General features: G+C 40.2%; 1 protein-coding gene across 1 annotated transcript in view; it reads right to left on the minus strand.

The window, feature by feature from the left end:
- Positions 1–840: 840 nt before the first annotated feature.
- NECAB1 (N-terminal EF-hand calcium binding protein 1) overlaps positions 841–23697 on the minus strand; it is a 261178-nt gene continuing 238321 nt past the window's right edge. The window contains exons 10-13 of the mRNA XM_089679686.1: positions 12275–12387; positions 8906–8983; positions 5716–5807; positions 841–1570 (exon numbers count right to left, since the gene is read on the minus strand). Coding sequence (XP_089535812.1) covers positions 1542–1570; positions 5716–5807; positions 8906–8983; positions 12275–12387 — 312 coding nt within the window. The 3' untranslated portion in view covers positions 841–1541. The remainder of the gene's footprint in view (positions 1571–5715; positions 5808–8905; positions 8984–12274; positions 12388–23697) is intronic.

Genomic DNA, 23697 nt, shown 5'->3' on the forward strand with positions numbered 1-23697 from the left:
GCCGGGTGTTGCTTGCAGGGCCACCCAAGCCGACGATGGGGGCCTTAATTGTAGTAGCTAATCAACCGTACTTCTATTGGCTGATGTACACATCTCTACATTTAATACATGAAAATATGCAAGCGTGTAAACAAAGTGAAAGTCATATTAAAAATTACTTCCGGACAAAACTTTTATTTCCCTCTGTAGTGGGGCTGTGCCTGCACTGTATGGGTTAACTGCTTGTTTTTGTCTAGGGGAATGCAGATCAGAGATATACTTACCTAATCCACCAATACTCCGAGCAGAAGACCAGTCTCCGCCGCTCCTGCCCCCCCCTCACATGTTAGTGGTCTTATGAATGGACTGTTCCTCATGTCATCACACAGTTGTGGACGCGAGGAAGGCAGAAACAATCCACCGTTGGACCTGGGGGTGTTTTGTTTTCCGGAGGATTGAAAGATCAGATAAGTATATATTTTCCTTACACCCTGGACAAAACAAGCAATTAATCTATGCAGTGTGGGCACAGTCCCATTGTATGGGAAAATAAAAAATTTGCCCACAGTCTTTAAGAGAAACACTTCAGAAAAAAAATAAAAATATTCCTGTATGCTCACTGAAAATGCATTGAACGTTCAGCACATGTATGTAAAGGTTTGGGGTAATCAACACATACCTCCTGTAGCATGTACGCCATTCTGAAGTAGCCACTTTGTGGCTTTCCAGGTATCAGCCAGAGAGTGACGTGTTGAATACCCAAAAGGTGTACGCTCTTCACATATTGAAACAGCTAACACTTTCAAATATTAAACAATCATTTTTGTCTGTGTATGGGTATACAGTATCTATACTCAAGAGTGATAGTTATCCATTTATTAGCAGTCACAGGCACAAAATAAATAAGAACAGCTGTCATTGGATGTGCTCACAATGATCCTACACATATGTGTTTCAACTGTTTGGATATAGTCAATAGATATTACAAAACACTGTTCAGATTTAATGAACAGAACATTGCAGTCTGTATGAATGCTCAGATCATTGGACACTTATAAACAGCCAGCCATCCACAATGGTCAGAATCAGCTGACTTGTGTACATTTCTTTACAATATTATAACACACAGTGCACTCAGTTCATTAACCTATAACACATGCTATGTGCTATAAGAGTAGTCATTTGCAGGTATGGGCTTTGGCTCTGGTTGTTGAAAATAACAATTGTGACGATAAATAATATTTTGTATAGCTTGCTGAACTGAGCCTTGTATTTGATAAGGTGTTAAAGTACTGAGTGGTTATTGGCACGCATTTTAGTCTAACATATAAATAATAAGGTGTCTGAACACCATAAACAGCTTAAGATCGGTTAATGCCAGTTTATCGTAGCTGACAGCTTCTTCAGTTGACACAAATGACTGTATGTAGGCGTCATGAAAAGGACAAATGATACTTGTGTCCAGTTACAGTCCCATAGATACACCAAAGAGCCTATGCTAGGTTTTCTTCATTTATATGCTATGTCAAACAATATCAGCACGTCTGCAGGTGAATGGAAGTTCAGTTGTTATTGAGAACCCACCATGAAGCTGGAAAACAAGGAACTCAGGTTAGAATAAAAGAAATTAATAGACTATTAAATTCTACAATCAATTATAAATGGTAATTTTCTTCCTAGTTTTAGCTACAAGGATAACTGGACTGACCAAGGACTTATGTGACCATGTGAATGCACAACACTGCACAAGTACATTTTATACTACGTTTAATGCACCCAACCTCCACTTAGATGAGTAGATGTTCATGGACAAAGACACCAGTTAATGAACAGATAATTGACTGAAGGACAAATCCCAAGGGATGGGTAGATTGTAAGGGGACATACAAAGAATAACATAGTTAGGGACACACATACAGTATCTTGGTCTGTGGTATAACAAGCGAAGGACAAATAGTAAAATGCTGCCTGCTTTTGAATAAACTGATGTCTGAAATAGGGGGAATAATATTGTACAAGGTCAGTAAGGTTTACCACAAGGATATGGAGGATTTAGTTTGACATTGCTAAGACTGCATAGAGAGCATGCTCTGATGTCAGAATGTACTGATGGCATGGATATTTTACATGAGGTTCACTTTCTGCAGGGCATTATATTGTATGTACTGAGGAAAATACCAATATAATTAGGCATTTCTTAAAGAGTAGACACATAAGGTGCTAGGACACATTTCTTAAAGATTGGACACTAAAAAGTGCTAGGACACCTTTCCTAAAGATTAGACACTAAAAAGTGCTAGGACACATTTGCTAAAGATTAGACACTAAAAAGTGCTAGGACACATTTCCTAAAGATTAGACACTAAAAAGTGCTAGGACACATTTCCTAAAGATTAGACACTAAAAAGTGCTAGGACACATTTCCTAAAGATTAGACACTAAAAAGTGCTAGGACACATTTCTTAAAGATTAGACACTAAAAAGTGCTAGGACACATTTCGTGTTTACAAGCATTTGGCATTTGAAATGCCGCTAAAATCTACTCCTGAACGCAGGTTTGGTGCGTTCAAAAAAATGACTGTAAACGACTATGTGTACATCGACACATAGGAAAACATTAGGGAGAGTTCAGGGGCTGCTGAAAAAAACACTGGACAGCTCTTGAATGGCAGTTTATCAGCTGTAGTGTACATGAGCCCTAAGATACTATAAGGTGCTAGGAAACATTCCCTAAAGAGTAGACACTATACGGTACTAGGACATATTTATTACTAATAAGATGATAGGACACATGTCTTAAAGAGTAGAGACCATAAGGTGCTAGGATATATTTCCTAAAGAGTACTGTAGACACAATAAGGTGCTAAGACACATTTCTTAAATAGTGGACACCATAAGTTGCTAGGACTCATTTAATAAAGAGTAGAAATTATAAAATGCTAGGACTTATATTTTATATGCTAAGACTCATTTCTTAAAAAAGTAGACACCATACGGTGCTGGGACACACCAATCTTGTGACATTCATTCTATGGCATTCCTAGAAACCCAACTTTTTAAAAGTCTGTATCGGCATAAGCAATAGGGACCCCCTTGCCCCTGATATGACAATGCCCAGGCTGATCTACATGCCATACGAAAACTGAACATTGCTATGTGGAAAAAGGACATGGATCTGCCTATACATTTACATAGAGAAGATTGGTACATACGCTTTAAATTAGAACTAAATGCTAAACTTTTTTTTATTTTGGATAGAATAAAGGAAGGGTTTTAACTCCTGTCAGTTTTTTTTTTAAATCCATGTCTCATTGGGATGATTTTCCTTAATCTCCTTTCCCATAGCCAAAACAGAAAGTGAGAGGAAATCCTTCCAAAGTGATTGGGGATAAAATACATAAGAAATTTTTTTTTGCCCCAATGTACACTATAATAAAAGGGATAGAAAATCTTACAGTGAGCGAAATTAGGGGGGAAATCTTCTTGCATATGAATTAATTAGCATTTTCAAATATATTCAAGGCAAGTATATATATTTGGCAAATGCATATTTCATCAAAATGCCAAATTTTATAGTATATGTTCACAGCACTACAGACTGTCTATGGAAACAAGCAGCCTTGGCTTCATTACAGACATTCCAGTGTACACTAGGACTAGGTGAATCACTCAGGAGATAACACCGCGAGCACTAATTAAATTGGCTAATTCTAATTTAAAGTATAAGCTTGTAATGCATGTGAATTACACCATGAAGCTCAACTCTTATCAAGATCTTCTGTTATTAAAACCAACTGACAGCTCAGCAATCTTTTTTTAGGGCTTGTACTCATGTCATTTTTTTTCCATCTTTCAATTGTACGGACATGGGGTAATCCATTGTTCTCATGAAAGGTGGAATCACAAAATATTGCATTGGAATAAAGTCCTGTGCACATCATTTTTTGTGGCAACCTGGATTTTGTTATCTGAGTAAACTGGAAGTGTTCCTAAAAAACATTAAATGGGGTAATTAACTAAAGGCAACTAAAGAGCAAAAATGATTTTCCCAGGGTAATTTTTCCAAGAACTTAGTGAATAAGGTGAAGTTTCACTTTGCAAAGAATACCCAATCATGTGCAGGGAAAATTAAGAAACAAAAAAAAAAACAAATGTATTTCTGCTTGCATGTGATTGTATGATGAACCTCAGCAGAGCTTCACCTCATTCATTAAGCTACGAGGAAAATTCTTTTGCAAAGCGCAACTTCCCTTGAAAAGTGAACAGCCTATTTGCCTTTAATATTCAACCCCAGTGTGTCTAAAATGCTTAGCACACAGAGGCCAGATCCACACCCTTGTGCCAAGATAACATGCGCATTAACACAACACATGGTGACTGTAGATTTGCCATTCATCTCAACCCTTAAGGTTTACAGCCATTTCCTATAGAAAATATATGGTACTGACCTTTGTTGCCATTTCATGGATGCACTCTATTTAAGCCTTGACATGTTAGGTATCTATTGACTTGGTGCAACCTCATCATTTATATTTCACCAAAACATTATGTCATTTATTGTGTTTGTATGCCCTAAAATAACTTTTAGTGTAATTAGTATTTAGTAATATCTATAATTTAATTTATTTATATCACGCCTCGACTACTGTAACTCCCTCCTCATTGGCCTACCTCATCGCAGGCTATCCCCACTTCAATCTATCATGAATGCTGCTGCCAGACTCATCCACCTTTCTAACCGTTCTGTATCTGCCACCTCTCTCTGCCAATCCCTCCACTGGCTTCCAATTGCCCAACGGATAAAATTCACACTTACACTGACGTATAAAGCCGTTCATAACACTGCCCCAAATTACATCACCGATCTTGTCTCTAAATATCACCCAAACCGTACTCTCTGCTCCTCACAAGACCTACTCTCTAGCTCCCTTGTCTCCTCCTCCCATGCTCGTCTCCAGGACTTCTCCAGGGCTTCCCCCATCCTCTGGAACTACCTACCCCAATCTATCAGACTATCGCCTACTCTGCTCACTTTTAGGCGCACTCTGAAAACCCATCTCTTCAGGGAAGCCTACCCCGCCCTCAGCTAATACTGGAATCCTCTACTCTTCCAACCACTGCATCCCCCACAGTTATTACCTTTTGTACCACTACCCCCTCCCTCCTAGATTGTAAGCTCCAAGGAGCAGGGCCCTCAAATCCCTCTTGTATTGAACTATATTGTTACTGTATTGTCTCCCACCATAATGTAAAGCGCTGAGCAAACTGTTGGAGCTATATAAATCCTGTATAATTATAATGTATAATAATAATAGTAATGAATGAGCTGTATTACTGCAATGCACTTAAGCCTGAATTCTGTAACGAACCACAAAGGTCTGAATCTGACCTAAATAATGAAGAAAGGATATGTTTGACAGCCCTGGGGTATGTACCTGAAAAAGCAACATGGTAGACAGAAGTGACAGCTCCCATGTTGCTATTCTGGCAGATTCCAACATCTGATGTTTAGAAGTGGGCCTTTACCTCTCTTTTGTTGACTTAGCTAATAAAATATTGCTCACATATATTTAAACATGTATACTTTAGCCTTTGAATAATAAAATGATAAAGTGAATTAACAGCAGTGGTTGCTGTTTAGACATGAACCATATATTTCTGCAGAGCGGCATCACAATAGTCTGTGCAATAGCATATAATACTGTTCATGAATGCAGTGATGATAATTATACAAACCAGGTACGAGCATCGTAGTCATCAGCTCTGGTGTTTCCAGGAAATCAACGTTGCTCCGCTGAAATGTCTTGCTGTAATTAGCTTGGAGATGGCTGTGTAAACATTTCATTAGTTGATATATGAAAATTAACTATTCATAGTAAATTTGTAGAAAAAAATCTAAAACCATAAACTAAAAGCCTACATGACAGCACATGACATCATAATATATTTCATGTTCTAATATCAATCAGCGCATCTTGCAGCTCCTAAAGATGGAAATACAGAGTTTTCTTAAAGTCAGAATTTGCATAGCTTTGAGTAAGCTCCATAGACCAGCAGGTAACTGTGCCTGTTTATCGGTCACTCAGGTTTCAGGCACTGTGGCATTGAGCCAGGGATTGGGGGGGCTTCCTCTTCTGTACATGATTATGGAAAGGTCAACCGCAAAATGTGTTGTATCACTGTCGGTATTGTGCCCACCTCTTATGTCAATGGCTAGCCTATGTCAGTATTTGCGTAGAAACACCCTGTAGTCCACTATGTCTGGTCACTCAAGTCCTAAGTATCGAATTGTGTGATGGAGGCAGAATTGGGATGGGAGGATGGGTTGTGTTGTATGTATTAAGGGATGGGCTATAACTTAGAATCTGAAAGTGACATCACATTGATTAATAAACAGTTTGATGTTGATAATTCTATAAATTTGTTTTTTTCCTGTAGCACCATGTTTCTCAACCTTTTTTCATTCAAGGCACCTTTTAAAATAATGGACAATCTTGAGGCACCCTATTCTAAAATGTAAAAAACTATTCTACTAGGGTTACAGAATGCAGCATCATCCAAACCCGTAGTACACCCAACGTTAGAGATGATTTATTCTTCCAAAGCAAATATACATGTACCCACTAGTACTGACTCGAATTCCAATGTTTCTCACTCAATTACTCTCCCTCACTCTGCTTATGTGACCCTTAGGCCCTGACGGAGAGGGGCAGCGGAGGGGCAAAAAAGGATGCTATGCAGGTACCAGACATCCTCCTCATCAACTGATGACATCTTAGGAGTTAGGATGCTGGCAGCTAGAAGGTCTTAAAAGTACACAATGAAAACCTGTGGCTTTGTGTACTAAAAGGCAGGCTTGATCCACCTGATGACTTGTATGCAATTTTTGGGAAATTTTTATTTATATTGCCAAGGCACCCCTGAAGAAGCCTGAAGGCACCCTGGTTGAAAAAGGCTGCTGTAGCATATTGCCACCTAACTTGATATATTCATGCAGAACAGTTATTGGTAAGGTGAATAAACTAACAACCTCTTTTATATCAGTGACCCCAGCACGTGATTTCCAATCTATGTCCATCTGCAGTGGTCACTTCAAGGTAGTCTCACTTCCCTTTAGAAGGTTTCCTTTATTCTTTTTCAGGCATTCTCAAACCATGGCCCAAGAAGCCATCTGATGTGGCCCACAACATCAAACCTATGGCAACCCACATGGCCTTCGGTTGCATGCCGCTCTACTGAATGATTGCTGGTCCTCCGCAATCCCAAAGGCTTTCATACAGAAGTCGCTGTTGCAGCTGGCTCTCCACTCTTCACTTACCTTCCTAACACACAGACACAGGGAAAGGAGACTTTAGCTGAGTGGATTACATCTAGTGGCATCCATACCGGGGTTCTGAAGGTGGATTCTCACAGTTTTTTTATGAGCTTGGTGTCATTCTGGGAGCATGTGAGTGCATTATGTGTCTTTTTATCTTTGCGTAATAAGGTTTCTTGCACTACTAGGGCATGCACTTCCCTGGTCTGTTGTGTGTTGTTTAGATTGTCAACAGTCCTAGTTCTGGCAATTCAAGGGATGGCTTCAAAGAGCCTGATTTACGTAGTGAAGGCGTAACACTTTGGCTGGTCACACCTGAGCACAAGAGTGGGATTAATGGTGATCTGGTTAATGAAAAAATTAGATTTTTGTGATTGTGATTAAACAGTGGTTAAACATCCAACAGGCATTGTCCTACGGAAAATGATGATTCTGATTTGTTGTTTATAATATGAATTAGAATATTTAAAATAAAAAAATTAAAATTTTGAACCATTTCATTTTGGCCTGCAACTGTTTACCAATTATTTAAAGGATAAGTTCACCTTTCAGTAAAAAATAATAAATATTTTTTTTTTTGCTGCAGGAGCCCATAAAGAATTGCACCAGCGGTCAGATCTGTCAGTATATCTGCTTGCCCGTACAGGATGTACGAGCAAGCAGATATACTGATGGGAAAATTCAATGAACTACCATGACTTTCCACAGCGCTGAGGTAGTTCATTGAGAACTTCAAGCTTACAGCCGCTAAGGATGTCAGGACATATAGATTCTCATTCACAGAGGAATGAACGACACGGCCAGGAGGGCAAAAACCTGCGCCGTTACATTTTTAAAAAATTTGACTGCTGGAGGGGGGAGAAGATTCCCCCTGCTACCTGTCAAAGCAGGGGATCAGCGGAGAGCGGGGCCTGTGTTTTCATAATATGTTATATTTTACACCCTGAATATGGGTGCAACATGTAACATGTCATGAAAGGTGAACTTATCCTTTAAGTGGCCTGTGCTCCTTAAAAGGTTAAGCACCCCTGTTCTATATGGCAAATGCTGAGGGTGTAATAACAATCTGTGGCATGGGGCAGAACAGAAAAATTGAGAAGGTAAAATTCAATGCTAGAATTGTTAGAAGATTTACTGCAGACCTGTAGTTGGTGTGAATGAGTGTAGACATCATAATCAAGAAGCATGTTATTTGCAGGATTACCAGATAAAAATAAAAGGGAAAAAAAACCTGACAAAGGAAATGCAGCCACAACATCTAAGGACTGGTAAGCTTCAATATATTACATTTTTGTTTTTTTGGGTTTGAATAAGCTTTAATATTGAGGTAAATTATATGAGGCTATGTAATTTTTTATTTTTTCACATTTATGGTGGTACCTCTGCAGTGAAAATTATTATTTACAAATTTACTTCCATAGCTAAATAAATAAATTGCATTGTAATAGTGGCCAACTTGTTGCTGGATGATTCCCCCTCATCAAAAATCAAAACGTCATCAAAAATAGTCATTTGGGGTTCATTTGTCCCTTAATGTAAAGTTCTCATGAATACACTAGCCTGAGTGCACCACAATGGTTAGCAAAAAAAAGAATTAACATCTTTACTTACTTTTTCCATATATTACTATTCTCCCAAAACTCATAAATGATGTATCTGGACTCGTTGGAAAGTTTCTGAATGGACACACTGTAGAAGATAAAGCAAAGCTGAAGATTAGAAGCTAGTTGTGTTACAGAATACAAAGATGTTACTCTGAAAACAAAAAGTGATCACCCGTGCTGCTCACACACATATTGAGCCAATTGCTAAATTAAATATTTTTTTCAATATTCTGATTAAATGCTGGAAATTTTTGCCATTGTTTCAACCGCTTCTGTTTTTTGGTGGGGTTTGAATGAAAGATTGGGAGTGTAATAAGGGGTTAGCATTATTACTTAAAAGTTCCTATGTTTAATCTTTCAGATATGCTGATATGGTACAATCATTTCAGACAAACTTGAAAGTATAATAATAAAAGAATTTACTTAGGTTGGTTTAAAGAGGTAAAAATAGATAAATACAGAATTGTTTTGCTGCTTCTTCTTTTGAAGTTTCTGGAAACGACAGTCCTTGATCCATACTTCAATATGAATCAAAACCCCAACTAACTCTTTGTAGAAAAACTGGTCAAAACTGGTTTGAACCACACCACAGAATGAAAAGGTCAAAGGTTCCCAACTTCCCACAGGATAATGAGACCATATGTCTTAATATACATGAAGCCATACGTTTCAGTATACACTAGACATATCACATATATATATATTTTTTAAAATTTATTTCAGGTACTATATAGCGCCGTCCGTTTACGCAGCACTTTACATATATATTGTACATTCACATCAGTCCCTAACCCTCAAGGGGCGTACAATCTAAGGTATATATATATATATATATATATATATATGTATATTCATGATTACTTCTACAAAAAACATAATTGATAACACAAAACTACTACTAAGTACCCTGCAAGTCAATAACTGTTCAAAACCCACACTACAGAAAGAGATTAATTGAGCGTAATTCTGGTATATGGAGGCTTTTTCAGATCTGAAAGTCACTTTAAATTTTTTATGCATGATCACTTTAATTTTCAAAGTGAAGTACTCAGAATATGAATATGATACATGATGTATTAAATTATTGTTCTAATTCATCAGATGTCTGAAACAGTCGAATTGGATGGTTGAGCGCATGAAAAACTGATATGTTTATGGCCAGCATTATACTGAAATTGTTGCCACTAATTAGTCTATCCAAAACTGATATTGAACGCTCAGGTTGATGTTGGTAAATATAATCACTGTTAGGCTTGTCCCTTTCCTTTATTTTACAGAATGCAAAATGGAGTGGGGGGGTGAATGCAAGGCAGAGAGTGCAGCTGAGGGAACTTTTGCGATGGTGGACGGTTTAATGCTATTAAAAATGTTTTTTTAAAGGTAGAACCAAAAGGCAAAATTTTTTTTTTAATTTTGAGTAAAGGAAGACTATAACCCCTGCCTGTTTTTTTTGCCATCTGTGTTCCCTTGGGGAGATTTTCCATAACTTCCTATTCCTGTGCACAGGTCTCCAGAAATAGTGTCCCTATTGGAAGATTTCCCCTCTATTCCTCTTCTGGTGACAACAGCTTTTGAGTGGCATTTTGTGTGCCATTACACTTAGAATAAAAAGTGGTTCTTTCGGATTTTACTGAAGCAGTGCATACTACCCTACATTTGGAGAACCACTCTGTTCTCACTTGTCTCTCCTGGTGAACTCAACGGTTGTGATAGGAGAGAGTACCACACTCAAGTACCAAGTACAAGATGATGCTCCCTCCTGTGGCACTAGGGGGACTGGTTCCAACAGCTGCTCTGTCCCTACAATAACTTGAGATGAAGCCATCACAGGCTATAGAGGATTTTAAAAAGGCTTCTTTTTATTGCGGTTTTGGCCTACATTCTTGTGAAATGAAAGCAAGCCCTGGCTGGAAGTAAGGTTCAGCACACTCTGCTGCTATAACCTAACTGGACAGCATAGTGTGCTTTTTGTTTAATGTGAACTAACCTTTCAAACATTTTTTTTTTTATTACTGCAATCAGGGTAAGTACCTGATTTCAACTTGTCATAAGCCTTTTCCAGTCCCCTGTACAGCAGAATTTAGACTGGTAAAGGGAAATACATCACCAAGAGCCCAACATGTGTTCAGAAAGTTTCAGTATTAGATGTTTGTAGGAAATTAAGCATTAAGAATTATTTAGAGAGATTAGATCAAGGTTAGCAGTCACCACACATGAGTATATTTATGGGTTTTTTTACTTGTTTTCAGAGTCGTACAGCCTGCTCTGAGAATTACCATCACTGAAATTTTGGTGTCAGAAACCAATATACCATTCTTTCTGTGAATTTATGTAAATTTTAGTAGAAATTCCCATTGGGCTCTAATATATAGATACACGAAGACAATAAACAATTTACAGACTTATTTTTTTCAGTGACATCAGCTATTGAGTATGTGATAAATTATTTATGTGTAAACGCTATCTACTTCATGTGTCCCATTCTGGCTAATCTGTGCCAGAGTGGTGTAGGTTGGGTGCTACCATGTGGAATGCATAAATTCCAACTTTCAAAGAGTTTTTATTTGCACAGGCACTTTGATGGGGCTCTGGTGGTACTTATGGCTGGTCAACATGTAAAGCTAAAGGTATAACCTGGCCATATTATGGTGCCTGTTTTTCTGCAGGACCATTATTTTAAAATCTTTAACTTAATTACAATCTTATTTCTCCCTTATTGGAACTGTTCAGTTGTGGAAGTGCTTTTCAAATGGAAGCTTAGGGCAGCCAATAGATGATTTGCTCGAAAATCACTTGCTTCCCCCATCCAGCTGTTTGTTTTGCTGGAGGAGTAGGATGGTGGGGAGTCTTCCCAGCTGACACAACATGATGATTACTGCTAGCGGCTTAAGCCACTGGCATTGATTGCATGTATAAAAATCTGACAGGTTGGTTGTACCCAAATTGGATCAACATGGGTACAATTAGCCTGCCCATACATTGATGGAAATTCAGAAGGTCCCAGCTGAACCGATCGACTTTTGATCCATGTATGGCTAGCCTAAGAGTTGGATGGGTCTTACAATTTTTCTATGGGTTTCCTATCATGTATAGCTATCATACTGTTGTGTAGCCCCAAGGGAAATTGGGGACACTTTAAAATACTTCTCAAACTAAATTGTTTTCCTTCCAATGACCTGAAAGATCCAGACTCATAACAGATAATGAACATACCTTGTATTTATATTAGGTATTTGTAGACAGGATCCTGTGTATTTAAATTTAACACCTCAATACTACGAAGCATAGCTGCTAACCACTGGGGTATACAGTCCCGGCTGTGATACAAAGAATCATATAACAAGAGACAAGCGCTTGGGTTACACCACATACTTACTGTAGACAGCCTGACTGAGCTGAAACAGAATCTACGTAGTGTTTCAAAGAAAGGCGAAATTCTTCTAGCTCCTCTATTAGCACAGTCAACTGACGCTGAACAATCATTATGTGCTGCAGAATTCAAAGAGATTGACATAATTTGACAATCAGACAAAGAAAGACCCATTAATCATGCATAGTTTGTTAGAGCACACTCAAATGGAAGATAAAAGGATCCCAAGATAATTTACATGCCTCTTGCTGACATATATATATATATATATATATATATTTGGCACCGGAAATTCTTTGGTGCTTGAAGAATCAGCAACATTCTCACTGATTTTAAATTAACTCTGTAATACAGCCAACACACTAAGTCTAATTTATTCTGTAATGTAGTCAATCTTTTTTCTTTTATCTTTTCCCCTAAAGGTCTTGTGCACACAGGCTCTGCAAATCAAAGAGCATGTGCTGGTCCAGGTCAAACTCCACTGGGCTTTAACAAATATCTACGAGTGGGGAGGTTTGTGAATGAATGGGGGATCTGCATTGATTATTGAGAAAAAGCATAGGGTAGGGCACAAGGTGGTAGCATGTTTCTGTTTTACTCTAGTTTAACCTAAAACTCAGAAAATTGTGCTCAGATAAGGCAGGTAGAGAGCAAAGGGCTTGTCACCAGTTTGACCTGCCATCCCCAGCAGTTGATGTTTCCCTGTCACTGACTTACCATGTACAGTGTCTCTTTGTAGAGGTGACCATCTTGTTAGAGGCATGCCTTCCAGCAAGAACATCACTGAGCAGCAGAGAAGTGACATCAGCATATGTCACTTCAAATCTCCTGAGACTAGTGGTCACAGGCAGCAGTGCCTTAGGTTCACACTGCAGATATTCTGCTATGAGGATGTAGGCACAGGCACCCTTCAGTGCCAAATTACCTAATAGGCAGAGCAGGCACAGGCCTATGGGCCCCACGCTATTTAAGGGCCCCATGACAATTGATTAAAAATATATTTATTTGATCTTGAAAGAAAACAATTAAGCTCTCTTAAATTGTTTACAAAAGAAAGAAAGAAAAGGAAAGGAATCAATTCAAAGAAGTGAAAACTGTACATCAAAAACTCTATAGAGAAAATACTGTATTATTGTAATGTGCCCAATACCAACTTAAAGTGATACTAAACCCAGTACCCTGCATTCACTATATCTGGCTCCCACAGTACACACAATATAGTAATGCAATTATTTTAGTAAATATAAACTGCTAAATACCTTTTCACATCAGCAATTAGAGCAGTCTTGTGACTTCAGCTGAGCACTAGTTAAAGCTTGTAGGAGGAGTTTTCTTTCTGCTCTAGGAGGATGTGAAGCCCCTGAACCTCTGTCTGGACAGTGCTGATTGGCATTGTGCTGATCACATGCACTCTCCCAAGAAAAAAAAACCTCGCTACCAATACACACCAAACTGAACATGTGCATGTGATTACGGATTCAGTTTGTATCAGGTGGTCATTTCAACAAGAGGAGGGGCAGAGAAGAAGGGATCAAACAGCCTTTTTACACAATGCAGAGGATTAACCCGTTTCGGTTCCGCAGTGAGTATAGCAAACATATTTTACTGTATATATAGACTGATTTTACTGTTGTGGGTTTACTAACACTTTAAGGTACATAAACCACAGACATCAGGTTCACATTACAGTTTGTCTCTTAAAACTCATCTTCTTTCAGCTGTCAATTTGTAAAACATTATGGTGGAACCTATGTACGTGCCATGTACAGCAGCAATGGTCATCTCCTAACTGCTGACAGACACACAACTTAGCGAAAAGTTATCCCACTAGAGCATATGCACAAGAAACCCACAAGGGGGACCCAAGGTTTCAACTAGCTAAGGGCCTTCTCAGAGTTTAATCCAACACCGTTACCACCACATACTAGGAAGTACACTGCTAATTATCAGGAGGAATTTTAAATAAAAGGTACCTTTTTTAAGATACTTAATTCTTAACATTTCTAAATGTTCCAATATTATAGCAAGTCTTCACTTTTTGAGTTCAGTTACACTTTATTGGTGTCTGATGGGTACATTCTCTTGCCTCTTGCTATCATCTATTATTTGCTTGGATAATTCCAATAGAAAAAAAAATTACAATAGAGGAGGTTGCTAAACCTTCTTCTAATGCCCACCTAACCACCTGCTCCATGGACCCGTTCCCTCTCAAATACTGTGGTCACTCTTTAGCTCTGTTCTATACTCTCTAACTCACATCTTCAGTCTCTCCCTCTCTTCTGGCATCTTCCCCAACTCTCTAAAACATGCACTAGTCACCCCCATATTTAAAAAGCCTTCCTTGGAGTGCACCAATCTAAACAGCCTATGCCCCATGTCCTTGCTCCCCTTTTCCTACAAACTCCTTAAACACCTTGTCTATAACCAACTGAGTGACCTCCTCATGAATGACCTTCTTGGTCCCCTTCAGTCTGGATTTCGCCCTCAACACTCCACAGAAACTGCTCTCCTAAAACTCACAAATGATTTACTAATAGCTAAAACCAATGGACACTATTCTGTACTCCTACCTCTGAACCTTTCAGATGCCTTTGATATGGATGACCCCCATTCTCCTCAAAAAACGTTATTCCTTTGGTCTCCATGACTACCTATCCCACCGCAACTTCAGTGTCACTTACGATTCCAATTCCTCTCCTCTTCCCTTCTCTCTCGAAGTCTCCCAAGGTTCTTTTCTTAGACCTCTCCTATTCTTGATCTACACCTCTTCACTGTGTCAGTTCATAGCCTCCTGTGGCTTTCAATATCATTTATACACCAATGAAAACCAAATTTATTACTCTACCCCTCAGCTCACAACATCAGTCTCCTCAAGCATAACTAATTTATTGACCAACATATCAGTCTGGATGTCACACTACTTTCTCAAACTCAATATATCCAAAAGCAAGCTCATAATATTTCCTCCCTCACAAGCCACTTTTCCTGACTTCTCTGTGAAAATCAATGGCACAACCATCAACCCATCCTCCATGCCAGGGTGCTAGGTGTAATCTTGGACTCTGAACTCTATTTTCAGCCACACATGCAATCACTATCCAAAGCTTGCTACCTCCACCTCCTCAACTTCTACAAAATATGCCCCTTTCTAACAAATGACACAACAAAGCTTCTAAGTAATTCTCTGGTGATCTCTTGTCTCGACTACTGCGACTCCCTCCTCATGGGATTACCTTTACATAGGCTATCCCTATTTCAGTCCATCATGGATGCTGCTGCCAGACCTGTCCACCTTACCAATTGTTCAGTGTCTGCTACCCCTCTCTGCCATTCCCTTCATTGGCTGCCACTCACCCAACAAATTAAGTTATACAACTAATAATAACTTACAAAGCCATCCACAGCTCAGCTCCCATCTACATCACTAATCTAGTCCCAAAATACCAACCAAATCGTTCTCTTCATTCCTCCCAAGACCTCCAGCTCTCTAGCTCCCTTGTCATCTCCCCCCACCCTATTGAACACCCTACCCCAATCTGTCGGGCTATCTCATACTCTGTCCACTATTAGGCAATCCCTGAAAACCCTTGTCTTCAAGAAGCATATCCCACCTCCACCTAACAAGTTATTGCCTTTTGTATCCCTTGACCCTCCCTTTTAGATTATAAGCTGTAATGAGCAGAGCCCTCTGATTCTTCCTATATTGAATTGCTTTGTAACTATACTGTCTGCCATGTTGTAAAGCACTGCACAAACTATTGGAGCTAAATAAATCCTGTATAATAATAATAGCAACAATTTGTAGCATTCCACAGGTTGGAAAAAGAGTATTGCTTCTATTTTCTCCCCTTGGTAACTAAGACATCATTGGTGGTGCTGAGGCTCGAGACAGTGGCAGCTAGGTTCCCTATGCTGTAAGTAGGTTTCCGTAAGTCAGCTTTTAGAACTTTCCACCAACCTGAACAAAATATTTTTCATCCAGCTTAAAATCTGAAAGGACATGGTCTGTAGTCAATTTGGGGTTTCTGTTATTATGGCCTGTACTGTGGTAGCACAGTAGATGACGTTTAGTAGATGATGTGTGGTAGATGTTTATACCATTCATATTCTATTCAAGCTATGTTAAGGTTATCTTTATTATTACCACTGCCTTTCAAGCCACAAAGTTACCCAGTGTTTGTGTATTTAGTTACAGTTCCATTTATGTGCTAGTTGAGAAACTGTCCAAGGAACCCTTGGAATAACTTTCCAGTCTAAAGGAACCCCTTGTAAAAATTATTATGACTACAGCTCAGGATACATTAGTTATTTAGTCGCTTGGAAGAACGCTTCTTTCATTTGTGGTCATTGGGAATGAACCCCTAACAGATAGCTAAAAAGATCAATGGTGTCAGTGGGAACTTGTCTAAGAGGCAGAAATTGATCATGGCTCAAGGAACCCCTAGCAATCTCTGGAGGAACCCTAGTATTGCACGGAACCCTGGTTGAGAAACTCTGGTCTACATCATTAAACATGAGCTGTAAATGCAGCACAGAAAAAAAGAGGAAGTTCCTCTAAATGTTTGGCTATTTAGTTCAAAATGGTGCAATAACCTTGAAGGCTCCAGGAAAGCATACAAATTCTCTCTTCTAATGTTTGTTCACCTAAAGAGATACTAAAAGTTTGGTCTTCCTAAAATGGTATTCTTTCTCTATTAGTTATGACCATGCAACGAGGACTGTTGCAACTGCTGCACTTGCAAAGGGATATCAATGCTTTCTTGGCGTTGGGGCCCTCTGCAGTTAATGTTTATGTTTGCCACTTTCCCATAGACCCTTTAAATACATCGTATGTGTTATTCTTTTCCCCTGCATTTTGATTCAGGCATAATTCTGCAACAGGCAACACACGGAGTTCATTCCTTATGTCACCAGGATAATACACTTTACTCCCCAGTGGTAAACCTTCTCTAAACATCCCACATTCAGCAGTTACTGGTAACCAGCAGAGATATGGCTTGGGGAACAGAGAGGGAGCCTGTAAGATCATAGAGACAACACTGCAATAAAACCAAATAAATAATAAATCCAAAGAGCTGGGAGATGTTGTAAAAACAAGATTGGCCTTTCAATTATTTATATTCTTTTTTTGTAACAGCTGCTGGCAACACATTCTAGTATTATAGGTTCCAGGGTTTACATGTGAACTGAATACAAATATCTATATCAGCATCTATCTCTTTGAGGATATCTTCATAAAATTCCCTTAGAGACAAATAAGATAGTAAATGTCAGATAGAATGAGTAGCTTGCCCTGTATAGCTGATTATTCAGTATTTGTTGTGACTCACACCTCCGTTTTACAGTTTGACTATAAAGCCTTATGGGAATGAACACACAAAAAATATTTAAACTGTTCTATGTTCTTCATAATAAACACGTTATGTCTAATACAAGGTACTAGACAATTTTAACATGGGGAAAGTGCACTTATTAATTAAGGCTAGTCACACACATAATATATTCCATTTTTGAATGCAAATTGGCAGAATCAGTGTTTATTTCCATAGTTTAGCAGATTCCTTTTTTTTTTTTTCAAATGAACTTTTATAAAGATTAAATCAATCAATCTGTATCGCAGTACTGCCATAGTTCCTACAATCCACCATTTAGAGCACTGTAAATTTCTAAGGAAAGTTGGAATTTGCTTAGGCTAAGCATTTAGGCACTTAGAACGTTATGAAGGTGGTAAGAAAGAGTGTGCAGAAGAGCCTTATACTTCGGAGTACCAGACGTTACCAGCAGACAACTGGTGAGGGATAGGTGCTGGCGGGCATCTCGTGGTAACTGCTGGACAGTAGTTGATTTAGCTTGATTTTAGCAGAGTACACATTTACTTTAAGTTTAGCAAAGTACGGAGCACAACTGCAGTCTGATATTTGGGTGAAAAATATTTTGACATTTGAACAGTAATGTATTTAAGGAACAAAACATCAAAGGTGAAGCAAAGAGAAGCAGCTGGAACACAAGTTCTGAAAAGGTCAGAGATCTCCTGCTACTTTTCATTCTCCTGAGGGTTTATATCTTACATCTAATGGTCTTGGCTATTCATTCATACCGCACAAAGGCCACTGCAGGAGAATCAGACAATGTTTTCATTTAAACCATAATTCTTTCTGTAGGCACTTGATCACACACACAGTATGGTTTTCTTTTGAAAGGATATTTTAAAAGGTTAGTATTTAAGTATATTTATAGATAGACACACATACAAAGAAAAAAAAAATATATATAAATATATATATACACGCACACACACGCACACACACACACACACACACACACACACACACACACACACACACACACACACACACACACACACACACACACACACCTTTACATTATCTATGATCCAAATAGCATTAGTACAGTGTAGAAAAAGAAAAAGCTGACAGTGACAGCAGAGGATACGGGGAAAATTTGCAACAGGGAAACAGGCATAAATTAAAATGCTTTTCTATTATTTAGTAGAATATGGGAAGCCTATATTCCCTGACAAAGTTTACTTCTGGAAGTAAACGACAGATGTGGGGTGCTGGTTCTCCTAGGAGTGGTGGCTGAATATCAGCTCTTTGTTCAAGTAAGGACTAGGTATGGAAGTAGAAAAGCTCCAAAAGAGAACATATAAGGGGAGATTTAGTAATCACATTTTTCTCTAGTTTTAGTAAATTACCCCCATAAAGTCCAGACTCTTATACCATAAAAAATCAAGTTTTAAGAGTTCAAAATGTCTCCCTTCTTCAGGGCTTGGTACTGCCAAACAAAGCCTGTGCTGGAATGAAGGGATCCTGAGGGGTAATTGGTATGATCACTCCAGATACCAGGTAAGCCTAGATTTTTATTCCTTTCTGTGTCACTGTTGCAGATTTTTTTCCTCACGTCCTGTATGATAAAACATTGTTAACAGGACAGGAAGTGAGGGAAAACTATTCAACGGAGCCCCAGCAGTAGAAACCCGATTGAAGTTTCAATCTTTCCCCACTCCACAGAAAACTATTAAACAGGATTTTTGGCTTGTCATTAAATCCTTTTCTTGGAGTATATTAAGGGATGTGGGATGAAGTAATTCTGATGAATTGGGTGATATTGCTGTCTTGAAGAGGTGGGACACTGGTAAACAAGGCAGTAAGGCAACCGAATATAACTCTTCCCACTCCCATCATGTTACAGTTTTGTAGTGAATCAATAGTTGGAGTGGATCATGTGGACAGAAGGGAATCTACTGTACACCAAGAACAGGATTTTATGGTGCGTAAAAAATCCTGTTTTCTTATTTGTACTTTAAGGGACACAGGGTGAAGTAATTCTGGTACATTGGAGCATCCAAAAGCAGTCCCAACTGAGGTGTGGGCAGCACAGCACAGCAATAAAAAGCTAACAAGTAACAACAGGTCAAAAGCACCTACAAGGCCACTTGTTAAAATTATATAACTGAAGCTGGCATCAGAAGAAACGTGAACATCCACTTAGTAAAACATAACAAACATGTCAACAGAAGACAAAGTTGCAGCCTTGCAAATCAGAGAATCGGATACCTGATGCTGAGAATCATATAACTAACTGAACTAGTTGAGTGAGCTTAAAATGGAAAGGTGGAACCCTGTAGTGGAACTAGTAGAAGGCTCTCCCCACCTTATGGAATGACAAAAAGAGAGACTGCCAGACTGTCTTAAGGAAATTGTAGATGGGACACAGGACTTGAACAGCATGTACCACACGTAGACACAGGAGGGAAATCTTCTTAGGATGTTGTGCAACAAGACATAGAGGTTAGAGAACAGCGTCTTGAATAAGGTAAAAGGAAGAAACCACTTAAGGAAAAAAATCAAAAACACTAAAGACTTAGATTGTCCAAGCGATTAGTCATTCCAGTGCCAACTCCAGGAGGTTCAGGATCTACTCGAACCTCTGTAGAGTATGAACAGTGTTGGATAGTGAATGATAGAGTCTGTGCCAGCTGCTCCCATAATAGGAGATTGTCCAGGTTTTCCGCTATGGAAGTGCCTAGAGAGCAAAACAGAGCAAATGCAAGGGGCTAGCACCTTGGTAAATATCTGAGGTGCAGCGGATAGACCATAAGGAAGGGCTTTTAACTGGTAATATAAAAAAAAATATCTGGACTGACTAGAAGTATAAGGCAGCTGACACCAATAGGTAGTATACAAACCTACCGTATTTTCCGGCGTATAAGACGACTTTTTACCCCTTGAAAATCTTCTCAAAAGTCGGGGGTCGTCTTATACGCCGGTAACGGCATGCTGACACTTTTTAAGGGGGCGGCGCGGTGCTGCCGCCGCCGCCGCCCCCCCTTCCAACAGAAGGGACACTAAGTACAGGGGTGGGCAGGGGCTGCTGCCTCTTACCTGGCTCCGGTCCCACGACGATCCGGTCCAGGAAGCGCGGCTGCTCCTTCCTTCGGTTCGTCCACTGGATGTTCGCGCGGCTGCTCGGCTCCGCCTCCTCACCGGTGATTGGCCGCCAGAACTGTAGCTCAGGAAAGGCACACAGGCGGCCAATCACCGGCGAGGAGGCGGAGCTGAGCGGCCCCGCGAAGATGCAGGTAAGTGTGCCGTGCTTAGGTGCTGCTGCAACCACATATGCTGGCTGCAGCAGCACCATACTGGAACAGGGGTCAGCAAGTATCAGTGGGAGGAATAGTGTCCCATCATTGGTGTCACTGATACCAATGATGGGGCATTATTCCTCCCACTGACACCAACGATGGGGCACTATTCCTCCCCCCCCACTGACACCAACGATTGGGCACTATTCCTCCCCCCCCACTGACACCAATGATGGGGCACTATTCCACCCCCCACTGACACCAACGATGGGGCACTATTCCACCCCCCACTGACACCAATGATGGGATACTATTCCTCCCCCCCACTGACACCAACGATGGGGCACTATTCCTCCCCCCCCCACTGACACCAATGATGGGATACTATTCCTCCCACTGACACCAAAGATGGGGCACTATTCATCCCACTGACACCAACAATGGGACACTATTCCTGCATCTGATACCAATGATGGGGTACTATTCCTGCTTCTGATACCAATGATGGGGCACTATTCCACTCACACCAATGATGGGGTGCTATTCCCCCCAATGATACTAATGATGGGGCACTATTCCTGCCACTGATACCAATGATGGGGCACTATTCCTCCCACTGACACCAATGATGGGACACTATTCCTCCCACTGATACCAATGATGGGGCACTATTCCTCCCACTGATACCAATGATGGGACACTATTCCTTCCACTGACACCAATGATGGGGCACTATTCCTGCCACTGATACTAATGATGGGGTGTGCTATTCCTCCCACTGACACCAATGATGGGGCACTATTCCTGCCACTGATACTAATGATGGGGCACTATTCCTGCCACTGACACCAATGATGGGGCACTATTCCTCCCACTGACACCAATGATGGGGCACTATTCCTCCCACTGACACCAATGATGGCGCACTATTCCTCCCACTGACACCAATGATGGGGCACTATTCCTCCCACTGATACCAATGATGGGGCACTATTCCTCCCACTGATACCAATGATGGAGCACTATTCCTCCCACTGACACCAATGATGGGGCACGATTCTTCCCACTGGTGTGCACTGGAAGAGGGGTAGTCTTATACGGCGAGTATAGCCCAAACACTACATTTTAAACAGGAAAAATAGGGGGTCGTCTTATACGCCCAGTCGTCTTATACGCCGGAAAATACGGTAAATAAATGTCATAAAAACATAAAAGTGTAGCACCAATCATGAAATAGTGAAAATGAAATAAAATCAAACAAAATATAACAAAAATATAATAAACTTAAAATATTAAGTATAAATGTATTATATTTTTGTTATTTATATGTTTTAATGAACTGGTAATGTTAGGTAGATCAGGCAGGTACAAGTAGGCATCCTTGATTTCTACAGAGGCCACAGAGTCATGAGAAAAGAAGCAACAATGCAGGAAAGCCTGACAGTCTCATGGATGGAAGGAAGTAATGCCTGATGTTATAGATGCCATACAACATTTTTGAACCTCAGGGTCCTTCACACTTGTGCCAAAAAGAGACCTGTTCTGCACAAGTGTCAGCTGCTGGAGGGCAGAAGGTCACTAGTTTAGACCCAGGATCTTGGGACTTATCCATGGACCCAATGTCTAAGGTGTGGCAGAGGAACATGACCGCAGAGCAGGTTGCAGAGTGATGCCTGCAAGGGAGAATAAGGCTTTGGACAGGGCCTCTGAACAAAATGCTTGGGAAGGGTAAACACCTTATCTGACTTAGGCCAATCAATATACAAAACAGGTTGCAGTATTGAGTGTGCTGGAAAAGTTCTAATAGGTTTGGGGCTTCTGAGAGAGCCCAGGCTGGTAACCTTTGGAACAGCTGACGCAGTCAAGCATGTGTTAATAAGGGCTAAATGGTATCCTCAAGGTTTGGAGTTGTTTCAGCAGGCTAATGCTTCTCATGAGCCAACTCATACAAAAAAGGATACAATACATTCCTTCTCATTCTCAGCTGACTGTGCAGAAGCTGCCCCAGGTAAACCAGAGATCAGGCTCTGGAGGAGGGCATGCTTGCGACCCCTTGCATTCTGAGTCAGCTAACATGGCTGCAAACTTTCTAATAAACTCACACATAGTTGCAAAGGATTCCTTCCTGGATAAGACAGAGGAGGGAGCCAAACCTGAAGCAGTTAAGATGACCCTGAGAAGTGAACTCAAGCAGGGGACAGCAATAAAGTCTATCAGTGTCAGGTCCTTTAAGAGATACACTGTAAACTGCCTTGGAACTGTTTATGGATCTTAAGTCCTGCAGGAAGGGTTAATGTCATCTGTGACAAGCCGAGGGTTGAATTTGCTGTGAAGAGCAGAGGAGATAATGGAAGATGCACTAGGCGCATGAATGCACACAGCGGCAACACAGGAAAGGCCACACAGAGTCAGTCACAGGACCTGGGCAACAGATGCACTTGACCTGCATAGACTCAGAGGAGCAGGCATTAGGCGGCAAATTTAAAAATTGCGTATCACTCTGTTCCTACCACCAACGCAAGGTTGAAAGTGTTGTGGCCAGTCCTAAAATATTAATCCCTGTGGAACAAGCAGAACACAGTAGTAAGCACACCCTAGGCTCATTTCAAAGGGCAAAGCCCTAAACTTAACTCAACAGTGTTCTGGAAGATTCCCTGCAACACTACATTGCACACGAGCAAGAAAATGCCAGACGGGGATTGGGGGAATAAGCTCCATCTAGACCAGCCTTTTTCAACCACGATGCCCAGGCACCCTGGGGTGCCTAAAAATTGTCAGTAAATTCTATACAAGCCAATGGGTGGATCAAGCTCGCCTTTTAGTT

Source organism: Staurois parvus, unplaced genomic scaffold (assembly GCF_062004578.1).
Source record: "Staurois parvus isolate SC_StPar_1 unplaced genomic scaffold, SC_StPar_1.0 ptg000230l, whole genome shotgun sequence".
In the NCBI taxonomy this organism is placed as follows: Eukaryota; Metazoa; Chordata; class Amphibia; order Anura; family Ranidae; genus Staurois; species Staurois parvus.